Raw genomic sequence first — 12,466 nt, 5'->3', positions numbered from 1 at the left:
TTGAGAAACTAACCTTGAAAACTAACAGTGCCAAACTATTCAAAATGGCTTCCAAAGCACCCCTCCCATCGAGTGAACACCTTGTGCTAGCAAGATGGTGCTGGAATCCGGAGGAGAACTTTATGACGACAGTAATGACATAAGATGGCACGCCCAGTAGGGAGGGCATTTGAACTAACCACTTAACACTTAACCAATTACTGATTTATAATTCTATGTTATCTTGAATTCTGTAGTGATGTAATAATGCCTTTATAAGGGTCTGCGCACCCATTTTCTGTGCTCTTGCCATTAAATTTCCTGAAGTGCTTTCATTTAACCTGAACCTCGTGTCAGTGTGAATTTACTTCTGCGTGCACGCAACTTTATTATTTCTAATTTGGACAGGAACAGATAGTCATTCAAACTTATTGGTTTGCTGAAAAGAAATCTATATCACTCCAAACTTCAGACATTTTTCTCAAGGACATTTCATCCCAGGGCCTTGGCCACAGACGTCCTGTCCAACATCAGGCCTTTCAAGATGGTCTATGTCTCTCCCCCATTTCCTCTAATATGGAAGACCTTGAAGAGGATCAAGATGGAGGGGCTCCTGTTGGCGATAATCCCGTGTTGGCCTCACAGGCCATGGTTCCCTTTCCTCAAATCTCTGTCAATTGTCCAGCCATGGAAATTACCAGACATTCTGAATCTTCTAATTCAAGGACCAGCGCTTCACCCATCTCCAAAGACACTCCATTGGATGGCATGGAAACTGAAAGGAGGAGTTTAGCTAACAGGGGTTTTTCTCAAGCTGTGATCAGCACACTTTTACAGTCCAGGAGAAGATCTACTTCCTCTACTTATTATCGCATTTGGACAGTATTTGCTGATTGGGCAAAAGATAACAATGTATCCTGTCTTTCTCCTACAGCCTCCAACATCTTGGATTTTCTGCAGACTGGCCTGGATAGAGGGCTAAGCCTAAGTTCCCTGCATATGCAAGTTTCAGAGTTATCTGCTCTTACAGGTTCCAGGTGGACTTTGGATAGCATGGTGGCCAGTTTTCTGACAGCAGTAAAGAAAGCAAAACCTTCTATTAGGTCCCTGTCTCCTCCCTGGGACCTTTCTTCAGTTTTAAAGGTGTTGTCTCTTCCTCCCTTTGAACCTCTTTCGGATTCCACAGACCGGCTGCTTTCCTTCAATGTTCTCCTTCATATTGCTATTACTTCAGGCAGGAGGGTGTCTGAAATTCAGGCTTTATCTGCGGAAGGGTCTTGTATGATGTTCTACCCTGATCGAGTTCCATCCTAAAGTGATGTCAGAGTTTAATTTTATTGAGGAGATAGTTCTTCCATCCTTTTCTCAGTACCCTTCAAAACCAGAGGAAGAGAGATGGCATACCTTAGATGTCTCCAGGTGTCTTTCTATCTATTTGGATAAGACGGCTAGTTGGAAAAGGTTATCTAGGCTCTTTCTGAACTTTGCTGTGCATCGTAGAGGTTTTGCTGCATCAATACCTATTTTAAGCTATTGGCTTGTTACGGCCATCTCTTCTGCATATCAGGGTCAGGAGACAGGTCCCTTCGGGCTTGAGGGCTCATTCTATGAGGTCTCTCTCTACATCATGGGCAGCTGCAACTAACACTCCTATAGAGAGCATTTGTAGTGCAGCTACATTGGCCTAAGCCAACACCTTTAATAAGCATTATGCCTTGGATGTAAGGTCCCGAAAGGCCACAGAGTTTGGAAGGAATGTCCTTTCCTCAGTTTCGTGATTCTGAATAATAACATTTTTTTATAGTGCATTATAATTTTGTTTTCGTTTTCATTTCCCTCCCCTGAGTTGAGTGTTGGTATTACTCTATCGTGATGCTGCCATGAATTAGCCATGAATTCAGAAAATGTCCTCATACTTACCGTAATTTTATTTTCCTGGATAAATACATCGCAGCATATAAAAATGTTTCCTTCACAATTTTTAGATCCTTCGAGCGTATTACATGACTGATGATACCAGGTAAAGAGGGTCTATTTGTAAAGTGTTTTCTGTCCTGAACAGCCAAGGGGGAGGAGCTAACACTATCGTGATGCTGCCATGGATATATCAGGGAAAAGAAAATTACAGTAATTATGAGAACATTTTCTGAATTATGCTTAGTAGAGAAGTAAAACAACAGATTAAAAATAAGAAAAGGGCATTTAAAGCATTTAAATCAGACAAATCAGAGGCTTCCTATTTAAAATATAAGCAATTGGCAATTAAAGTGGCTAAACTAGAAAATGAGACATTGATAACTAAAGAATGCAAAACCAACCCCCAAAAAATCTTCAAGTACATCAATTCTAAAAAAACAAAAAATGAAAGTGTAGGTACACTGGAAACAGAGTTGGGCTTATTAGCTAATGAAGACCAGGAAAAAGCAGACATTTTAAATAACTATTTTTCTTCAGTATATATTAATGAGGATCCTATGGCAAGAGATATGCAAATTATTGCAGCAAAAAACTTGCAAATAACTTGTTATTGGATAACTCGAGACAAGGTGCTACAGCTATTAAAGAAAATGTATGTAAATAAAGCTCCGGGGGCCTGACGGTATTCACCCACGAGTACTTAAGGAGCTAAGTGGGGAAATAAGTGAACCTCTGTATTTAATTTTTCAAGATTCTTTTGTTTCATGTGTTGTACCGGAGGATTGGAGGAAGGCAGATGTTGTTCCTATATTTAAAAAGGGTTCAAAATCCTTGCCTGGAAATTATAGACCTGTGAGCTTAACTTCTGTAACTGGGAAAATATTTGAACGGCTATTAAGGGATAATATTCAGGAATTCATTGGGAAGAACTTTGTTATTAGCAATAATCAGCATGGTTTTATGAAACATAGGTCATGTCAAACTAACCTAATTGCATTCTACAACAAAGTAAGTAGAAGTATAGATCAGGGTGTTGCAGTGGATGTGATCTACTTGGATTTTGCCAAGGCATTTGATATGGTTCCTCACAATAGGTTGGTTTTCAAACTAAAAGAAGTTGGTCTAGATGAATATTCTTGTTCTTGGGTAGAACATTGGCTTAAGGATAGAGTACAACGAGTCTTAATTAATGGTAAATTTTCAGGCTGGACAAAAGTGGTAAGTGGTGTCTCTTAGGGTTCTGTTTTGGGACCACTTCTATAGTGGTTAACATATTGATAAATTATCTTGAAATAGGCATTGAAAGCCATGTATCAGTGTTTGCAGATGACACAAAACTTTGTAAAGTAATAAAATGTGAGCAGGATATTGCTTTGCTGCAGAGGGATTTGGATAGATTGGGGCACTGGGCACTAAAATGGTAGATGAAATTTAACGTAGAGAAACGCAAAGTTATGCACTTCGGGGTTAAGAATGCACAAGCAACTTACACACTAAATGGTAGTGAATTAGGGATAACCACACACGAGAAGGATTTGGGAATTGTTATAGATAACAAATTAGGCAGCAATATGCAATGTCAATCTACAGTTGCAAAGGCCAGTAAGGTTTTGTCATGTATAAATAGGAGCATAAATTATCGGGATGAAAATATAATTTTGCCTCTTTATAAATCACTGGTAAGACCATACCTTGAATATGCTTTGCAATTTTTGGTGCCTGTTCTAAAGAAAGATATCATGGCACTAGAAAAAGTCCAGAGACGAGCTACAAAATTGAGAAAAGGAATGGAGCATTTTAGTTATGAAGAAAGGTTAAATAAATTAAATCTCTTTCGTTTGGAAAAACAGCACCTGAGAGGGGATATGATAACATTATACAAATATATTCGGGGCCAGTACAAACCTTTATCTGGAAATCTATTCATAAACAGGGCTATACATAGGACACAAGGTCACACATTTGGGCTGGAAGAAAGGAGATTTCATGTAAGGCAAAGAAAAGGTTTTTATACAGTAAGAGCAATAAGGATATGGAATTCATTGCCTGAAGAGGTGGTTTTGAGAGAGTCACTAAAGATGTTTAAACTGCAATTGGATAAATACTTACAAAAACATAACATACAGGGATATAATTCTAATTAGTGGGGTAATAGCTGCTTGATCCAAGGAGACATCTGACTGCTATTTTGGGGTCAGGAAGGAATTTTTTCCTAGTTTGTGGCAAAATTGGAAGCGCTTCAGACTAGGTTTTTTGCCTTATTTTGGATCAACAGCAACAACATATGTGAGGAAGGCTGAACTTGATGGACGCAAGTCTCTTTTCAGCTATGTAACTATGTAACTATAATTGTCTATTTTTAATTTTTTTTTTTTTTTTTTTAGACATCTATAAAAGCCAAATATTTGATTACATAAAATGATTTTGGAACAAACCTTTATAGAACATAAGTGTCTACTTCCATAACATTCATATGTTTTATTTTATTTTGTAAAGGAACGGTTTGTTGAATTTATTAAACCTCCACCCAACCCTCCCCCACACACACATACATGCAAAAATGGCAAGATAATTATCATACTAATTACAATTTATGTATGAACTGTGTAACATTTGGCCTGGGTGTTTTGCAAAAGCTGAAGGGCATGGAACAATTTGCACAAAAAGAGAGAGTATTAAAACACATCCATATTCATAAAACTACTCTAAATCAACATTAAACTCATTGGAGTACATACATTTTATGATGCATTTCCTGCATTTAAACATTATCACAAATATTTCATTAACCTAGAGGTCTTATTTACATCATAAGCCTTTGTTTGGTTAACATATTGTAGATATAGACAAGCTCTTAATCCATCTTTCAAATTACATAGCTAGCTGATTGCATGTTTTTATTTCTATCAAAAGACAGATAGTAGATTTTCTGGATAATCTTGAATAAGTACGTGTAAATGTTTTGGAAGAAAAAAAACTGTGTTTTTCATGTGTTTATGATACAGTTTTATTAGTTTTCTAAGAGACAAATTTGCAATTGTCAATGCAGTATGATATAGCTTGCATCACAATAAAAAAAAAAAAAAAAAAGCAGACAGGATTATAAAATTGAGGAAATGGGTCCAACAAGTTATGGAACCAAAGCAGAAGTCACTTACATGCTTTAGGTAATCTGAAAGCTAAAACTGAATTTGTGTGTTTCTTGAAATATGCTAAGGTGCCTAGGCTTAGCATTAGAAGACAAGAGGGGACGATATGAAAAAAAGCAGGATAAGGGGCAGGGGGAGGGTGCAGAAACTATTCTGTATTTTTTTTTTTTTTTTTATGCAAACTTAAGTGAACAATGACATGCCAACATACCTAAACACAACTAGACGTTTTCTGATACTTACCACCTATTTGCCTCTTAAAGGGATACTATAGTGCAGGAATACAAAACTATATTCTCTCCCACAGTCTCTCCCCTCCATCGTACCTCCTCCCTGGCTCAGGCGAATAAAGGGTTAAATACACTTTATTTACTCGCCTTTTCTGACGGCTGCACGCGCATTGAATCAACGCTTTCCTATGGGGAAAAATCTGATGCTGGAGGCCCTTATGCACAGCGTGAGGACGTCAAGCGTCTGTTACCAAACCAAATGTTCGATTCAGGAAGCCCTCTAGGGACTGTCTGGTAGACAGCCACTGAGGGCAGACTTAGAGCTGCAATGTAAACAATGTTTTACATTGCAGCACTGAGTGCAAAATGGACACTTGACCCAGACCACTTCAATGAGCTGAAGTGGTCTGGGTGCCTACAGTGTCCCTTTAACATTATTCACTACTGAGCTACTGGTGCTACATTACAAACTAGGGGTCAATATATGGAGTATCAACTGAAAATGATGTAATGTTTACTTAATTTTACAAGATTAAATGGAGGGTAACAGATTATCAGGGGAAAAAAAATTATATATATATAAAACGGCCCAAGTGTAAACTGCAATTTCACTTTTAATAATTATGCCATAGATAGACTGTAACCTTCAAGCTATAATCAAAATGTTAGCAAATGTAAAATTTTTAGGGGTTAACCTTATGATATCGGCCTCTCAGTGTCACTGCAAAATTAAAGGATTACTCCCAGCAACATGACCACTTACATTTTTCAAGTGGTCACGGTGCTCAGAGTTTGTGTTTCAATATGAAATGCCACACATAGTGATATAGCCCTTTGATGCCAGAGGTGCGTGTAACTCCTTTTCAAACAGCTTAACTACAGCATCATTAGCCGATGCAAGTAAGGGTTGCTCTGACCAAAAACAGTGTTTAATTAATACACTGTTTTTTGGTTGACGTAATTCCTTGATTAAGTAAATCACAAGTAGGGTTGCTTTTTTAAGGTTTCAGACTTTGACAGCATTACCTTGTTGTAAAATTATCTGTTACTTTTGGATTGTGTTGTTCTGAAAAAAAGTCTTGTGATTCTGGCTGACTGCTTGCTATTGAACTACCAATGTTTTATTGTAATATAACTCCCAGTTATTTATGCAAGTTGATTTTCAAGTCTGTGCAAATCGCAGTTTGGTAAATAAAACTGCTACATACGTTTTTTAATATTACAGAAATTATAGAAAATTTGCTTACATGTTTTTGTTCTATTAAATTTATATTGCATGGGTGGTTAATATAAAATTGTTTTCAGTTAATGCCCAGAATTTATGTTAGAACGATGTGCAAAAATCTCAAAAAGATTTTTCTCTATCAAGGTATCAATGACCTGCTTGATTAAATTACGTGTCCAAAAATGACTAAAAGCACTTGCTTAGTTTCTTTTCTTTTCTGTTTTGTAGGGTATGTTTTCCAAATCACAGTAGTGTAAAATCATGTTTCTTTTTATGAGACTTTTGTAAGTTCTATCGGCATCCTTGTAATTTATATGGTGCTGCGGACCCATCTCACGCATCAATCTAAGTTTGCATTATTGAAATGATGATAGTGCATAGTGCACCCTAAGACAGCTCTCATCTCCGTGATTTGCTTAGATCGACAGCAATTTGGAAAATGTGCTGCAGCTCTAAGGAAGCCTCTTAGGGCTGTAAATCACACAGCGGGAGTGCTTAGTTCCACCTGCACAATGTCAGTTTTCTCAAAGTCTTGCTTGCTGTGTCTGCCTGCTGCAAATATAAACTGTGCTGAGCTCGCTTTTTTTTTTTTTTTATCAGAAAAAAAGAGTCATCTCATTTACTGTGCACACAAAGGCACTGAATAGTGAACAGAGCTATTCAATAAACAGTGATCCAGGCTGTGTGTAAACTGATCGCAGATGCAGTATGACTGCAATCAATTTACAGATCAATTCTACTCATCCTATGCGATGAATGGAACTGGGGATAAACTACATATCCCATAAAGCCCTGCTGTTGAGAAAAATAACCCATATACAAGAATGACATGCTCCACATTGGAGGTCTCTTCCTGGTTATGAAGGGTCTGTCTGCAGCTGCATCAGACATAATAAAAGCGATTTGGCTGGGTTATCTTGGTGGCAAGCATATTTTCCTGTTAATATTTACTTTGAAAAACTATAGATAAGGGAAGTAGACCACTGCCATGCAGCGCGTTACAAAGTTGGCGTCACTGGTATAGGTAAACTTACCCAGTACCTAATGGAGACTCCAAAAGTCTCCAGGGGCCTAACCCCAGGTAATATAGAAAAAGAAAAAAAACACAGAAAAAACAGCTGCAAAAAGCAGATGTATCAGACTGTATATATCTGGATGTGATCAAGTAGTCAAACAAAAAATAATAATAATATAGAATTAACAAATGCTAGATATCCCAGCAGTTTTTTCTGTGTTTTTTAATATTTACTTTGTATTTTGCATTTTCTTAATATGTCACTTAAATATACCATGACTTTGCCCTGTTAACATATATATTTTTTATAATGAAGTAGTTTTGCTTAGTTGTAAGTATGTAAATTGATCTCAAACTATAACATATTTTTTTCCCTAATAAAGCCCAATTTCAATGCTTACAGATATAAAATAGGATGTAGTTGAGGAGGCCAAAATTCGTAATATGCATTCCATCATATACAGAAGATTTTTTTTAACACTTGGCTTTAATTCAGACTTATTCTAAATACAAAAATATAAATAATAAAATAATAATCAAAAATATTACACCCCCTGCTTTCCTATATGTTCTATCTTTCCTAAACCATGTAACCCATTTAAATTGGCATCCTATCAATGTGTTCCATCCCACCATGCCTTAGTTATAGCTACAGTGATATATTCTTCAACAATTTCTAAAACCAAATTTGCTCCCATTAGCCAATCATTGCAAGCAAGGTGAAACAGAATTGATAATGCAGAAACAGAAATTACACATCCTCAATGTGACTGAAGAAGAGGAGAGCTCTAGGTGCTGTGAAAAGCCCCTTATTTTGAAAAACAGCTTTTAAGTGGTTTGACGAAAAAAAAAATCTTACACTAGAATGACAATATTGAGCTGTAGTGGTTATGGTACTGACAGTACCCCTTTACGTTAAAATACATACTACAATTCAAAACTTCATGAAAAATTATTTTTGGTTTACATTTTACAATTCACCTTTGTGGAATACAAAATACAGGAATGATTTACATCTTTATGGAAACTAGTCAAAACTATATTTGAAACAGCTTCATCAGATACTCACAGGCTGGAGGAGGTAAATAAGAGAAGTGTCTTGAATGATGATAACTGGATAAGGAGTGATGTTGACTGCATGGTAAAGAGTTTCCACTGAAGCCATAATCTGGTCAAATCGACCACCAAGTCCACCCAACACTACTATAGTCTCCACCTAAATAATATAAAAAAGAGCATTTGTAAATAAAAATGCCTAGATACCAAATCCTATATATTACACATTAAATGTACAAGTTAAATGGTTTCACACACCAATAGATTCCCAACAAAAACCATGATACATTTTGTTCACGTTTTAACATAGTTGCAAAGCAATTCATTTTGGTTTACTATGTGTTAAATTGCATAGATCTAGTTAGGGATTTAAAAAAAATATATACATTTTTTTAGATCTAGATTTGTATTTCTATTACATGAAAATAAAACTGAAACGACTTGTATTATGTTGTTTGGGGTTACTTTTCTATACTTGGAAACGGGGAAACTCCTGGGACCTTTTCATGCTAGTACAGGAGACAGAAATGTTAAAGTAAATGTAAAATTTTAGGCAAAAAAATGTTTCAGTTTGGATACTATATGTACAATTCACATTCGAGGTTATTCACAATACTCTGAACTACAGTAAACTGAAATCTGATTGACAACACAAATAAAACAGAGATATAAAAAAGAAAATACCAACTCAGTTATATCTAATGCATATTTTGCAAAAATTTCAGTTAGTGAATAAATCCCTTTATTATTATTATTATTATTATTATTATTATTATTATTATTATTATTTTATTTATATAGCGCCAACAAATTCCGTAGTGCTGTACAATGGGTGGACTAACAGACACATAATTGAGATCAAACCACTGGACGTACAGGAACAGAGGGGGTGGAGGGCCCTGCTCGATGAGCTTACGAGCTTTAGAATTTCTACCTATTCATACAGTGATTTGCACTATGGGGGTAGGAGATAAAGATTAAACATTTAAAGCAAGCTTACTGTATTATCTCCTCCCAGAACTGTAAACATAACAGTCAACCACAACATTAAATATTTATGCTTAATATTGTATAGGTCCCCCTCATGCTGCTGAAACAGTTTTGATGCAACAAGACCTCTGGACATGTCATGAGGTATCTGGCGCCAAGACATTAGAAGCAGATCTTTTAAGTCCTGCAAGTTGCGAGGTGGGGCCTCAGTGGTGGATCCAGAGCACGATCTCGGGAGGTGCACTTGTAGAAATGATCCATGCACAATAATCACTACAGCTCTGTGTAGTGGTTATGGTGTCAGGAGTGCCAGGACCCCCTCCCAGAGGAAGTAGTCAAACAGTTTAAGAACAGCTTGACAACTTACCTGGGGTCTGCTGAGATATGGGGATGTAGTAGGGCATAGGAGCAGTGGTGTGTGTGAGTGGTGCAATGTGTGAGGGTTGAAGTGTGTGTGAAAGGTTCAGTGTGTGTGTGTGTGATGTAGTGTGTGAATGTGTAGGGTGTGTTGGACAATGTGTGTATGGGGGGCTGTGTGTGTGTGTGTGTGAGGGGCAGTGTGTGTAGGGGGCAATGTGTGTATGGGGCTGTGTATGTGTGTGGGACTGTGTGTGTATGGGGCAAAGTGTGTGTGGGGGACAGTGTGTGTGTGTTGGAGCAGTGTGTTTATGGAGATGCAGTGTATGTGTGTGTGGGGGGAATGTGTTTATGGGGGGCTGTGTATGTGTGTGTGTGGGGGCAATGTGTGTATGTGACCATGTGTGTATTGGGGGCTGTGCGTGTGTGGGGGGGGCAGTGTATGTGTGTATGAGGGCAGTGTGTGTAGGCGGGAAGTGTGTGTATGTGGGGGCAGTGTGTGTATGGGGGGCAGTGTATGTGTGTGGGGCAGTGTGTGAATATGTATGGTGTGTGTGTGTGTGGGGCAATGTGTGTGTGGGGGGCAGTGTGTTTGTGGGGGGCAGTGTATGTGTGTGTGCAGTGTGTGTGTGTGTTGGGGCAGTGTATGTGTGTGTGGGGGCAGTGTATGTGTGCATGGGGGCAGTTTGTGCATGGGGCAGTGTATGTGTGTGTAGGGCAGTGTATGTGTGTGGGACTGTGTGTGTATGGGGGGCAGTGTATGTGTGTGGGGCAGTATGTGAATGGGTGTGGTGTGTGTGTGGGGCGATGTGTGTATGGGGGCTGTGTGTGTGGTGGCAGTGTGTGTATGGGTGGGCAGTGTATGTGTTTGTGGGGGGCAGTGTATGTGTGTGTGCAGTGTGTGTGTGTGTTGGGGCAGTGTATGTGTGTGTGGGGGCAGTGTATGTGTGTGTGGGGGCAGTGTGTGTATGGGGGGCAGTTTGTGCATGGGGCAGTATATGTGTGTGTGGGGCAGTGTGTGTATGGGGGGCAATGTGTGAATGTGTGGTGAGGAGGGTAGTTTTTTTATAATTTATTTTAATAAAAATAAATAAATGGATGTCCTCCCTCCCTTCTTATCTTACGGAGGTGGTCCATGGGGAATCCATGGTGGTCGTAGAGGAAAGAGTGAACTCTAGCCCGTAGTTCCAGGGCTAGAGTTCACTCTCGCGAGATCCAGAGCATTGGAGGCTGAGCTCCCGGGTCCTCTCTCCCTCCCCTGCCAGCTGCCAGCACGGTCCTGCAGACCAGGGAGGGAGATCTCTGATCTCCCCTCCGGTCCTTTAAGGCACATTGCAAGGCTGGCACTTGGACAGTGCCAGCCTTGAATTAGCCCCCTAGATCGGCCATTGTGGGCCCTCCATAAGTCATGTCATATTGAGTCTGGGGAATTCAGAGGCCAAGACAACACCCTGAACTCTTTGTTGTGTTCCTCAAACCATTCCTAAACAAGTTTTTCAATGTGACAGGTTGCTTATCCTACTGAAAGAGGCTACTATTACGCAGCCCATACTCAAAAAAACTGCAATAAACTGCAATGCACAATGTGTTCTGATACATTTCTATCATGGTCAGCTTTACATTTTTCAGCTGTTTGAGCAGCAGTAACTCTAACGGGTGATCAAACCAGATTGGCTAGCCTTAGCTCCCTACTTGCATCAATAAGCCTTGGGCGCCCATGACTCCAACTCCAGTTCACTGGCCGACCTTCCTTGCACCACTTTTACTAACCACTGCATACTGTAAACTACACACAAGACTTGCCATCTTGGAGATGTTCTTACTCAGTCTGCTAGTCATCACTGTTTGGCCCTTGTCAAAATCACTCCGATTTTTTCGCTTGATCATTTTTTCTGCTCTCAACACATGAAATTCAAGAACTGACTGTTCACTTGCTTCGTAATATATCCCACCCTTGACAGGTGCCATGATCATATGTTTTCAATCAGGAAAAATGAATTTAAAAGAGCCACTTGTCTGGTATTTAGTTTTGTCCTGTCCAGTGGCTTCTTAATGGGTGCTTTCATGTTCAGATCATCATTGTGGCAAACGTGCCTATGCCACAAGCTCCTGAAGGATCCTGCTAGCAAGCCCAAGGACTATGGGCCGTATCCAAGGACCCCATTTGGGAGTTAACCTGCCCGACATCCCCCAGCAGCTTTCCCTGGGTGCCCCTGATTCGGCACTTTCCATTTTTTGGAACTGAACTGAATACTAGCTCCCTGGTGGCCATTTGCATGAAGAAACCCACAAATTGTCCCCAGCAATACTTAGCAGCATTATGGAACAAAATTTGTCATGAGGAGTTTATGGGTACCCGGTCACCTCAGAGGTACTTATCCGCAAATGTTATGGAACGGTATTCGGCATGAGGTGACCGTGCGTTTTTTTACTGACAACTTGGTCCGGGGTTTTGAATGACTTTGCAACCCGCCAGGAGGGAGCTTTTTGAAGGGAAGGTGCCTGAGACTAAGGGGCACAAACGCTACCTGAGAACCAGGTAGAGCAC

The 12,466-nt window shown here is 39.3% G+C and overlaps 1 protein-coding gene across 1 annotated transcript in view; it reads right to left on the bottom strand.

Annotated features, from left to right (window-relative positions):
* The window catches only part of TPK1 (thiamin pyrophosphokinase 1), a 601,906-nt gene that overhangs the window by 293,577 nt on the left and 295,863 nt on the right, over positions 1–12,466 (bottom strand). Inside the window, exon 7 of the mRNA XM_063450652.1 lies at positions 8,585–8,731. Coding sequence (XP_063306722.1) covers positions 8,585–8,731 — 147 coding nt within the window. The remainder of the gene's footprint in view (positions 1–8,584; positions 8,732–12,466) is intronic.

This window comes from Pelobates fuscus, chromosome 4, assembly GCF_036172605.1.
Source record: "Pelobates fuscus isolate aPelFus1 chromosome 4, aPelFus1.pri, whole genome shotgun sequence".
NCBI lineage: Eukaryota > Metazoa > Chordata > Amphibia > Anura > Pelobatidae > Pelobates > Pelobates fuscus.
Note: the sequence above shows the minus strand (reverse complement) of the source record. Positions and strands in the feature narration are given on the sequence as shown.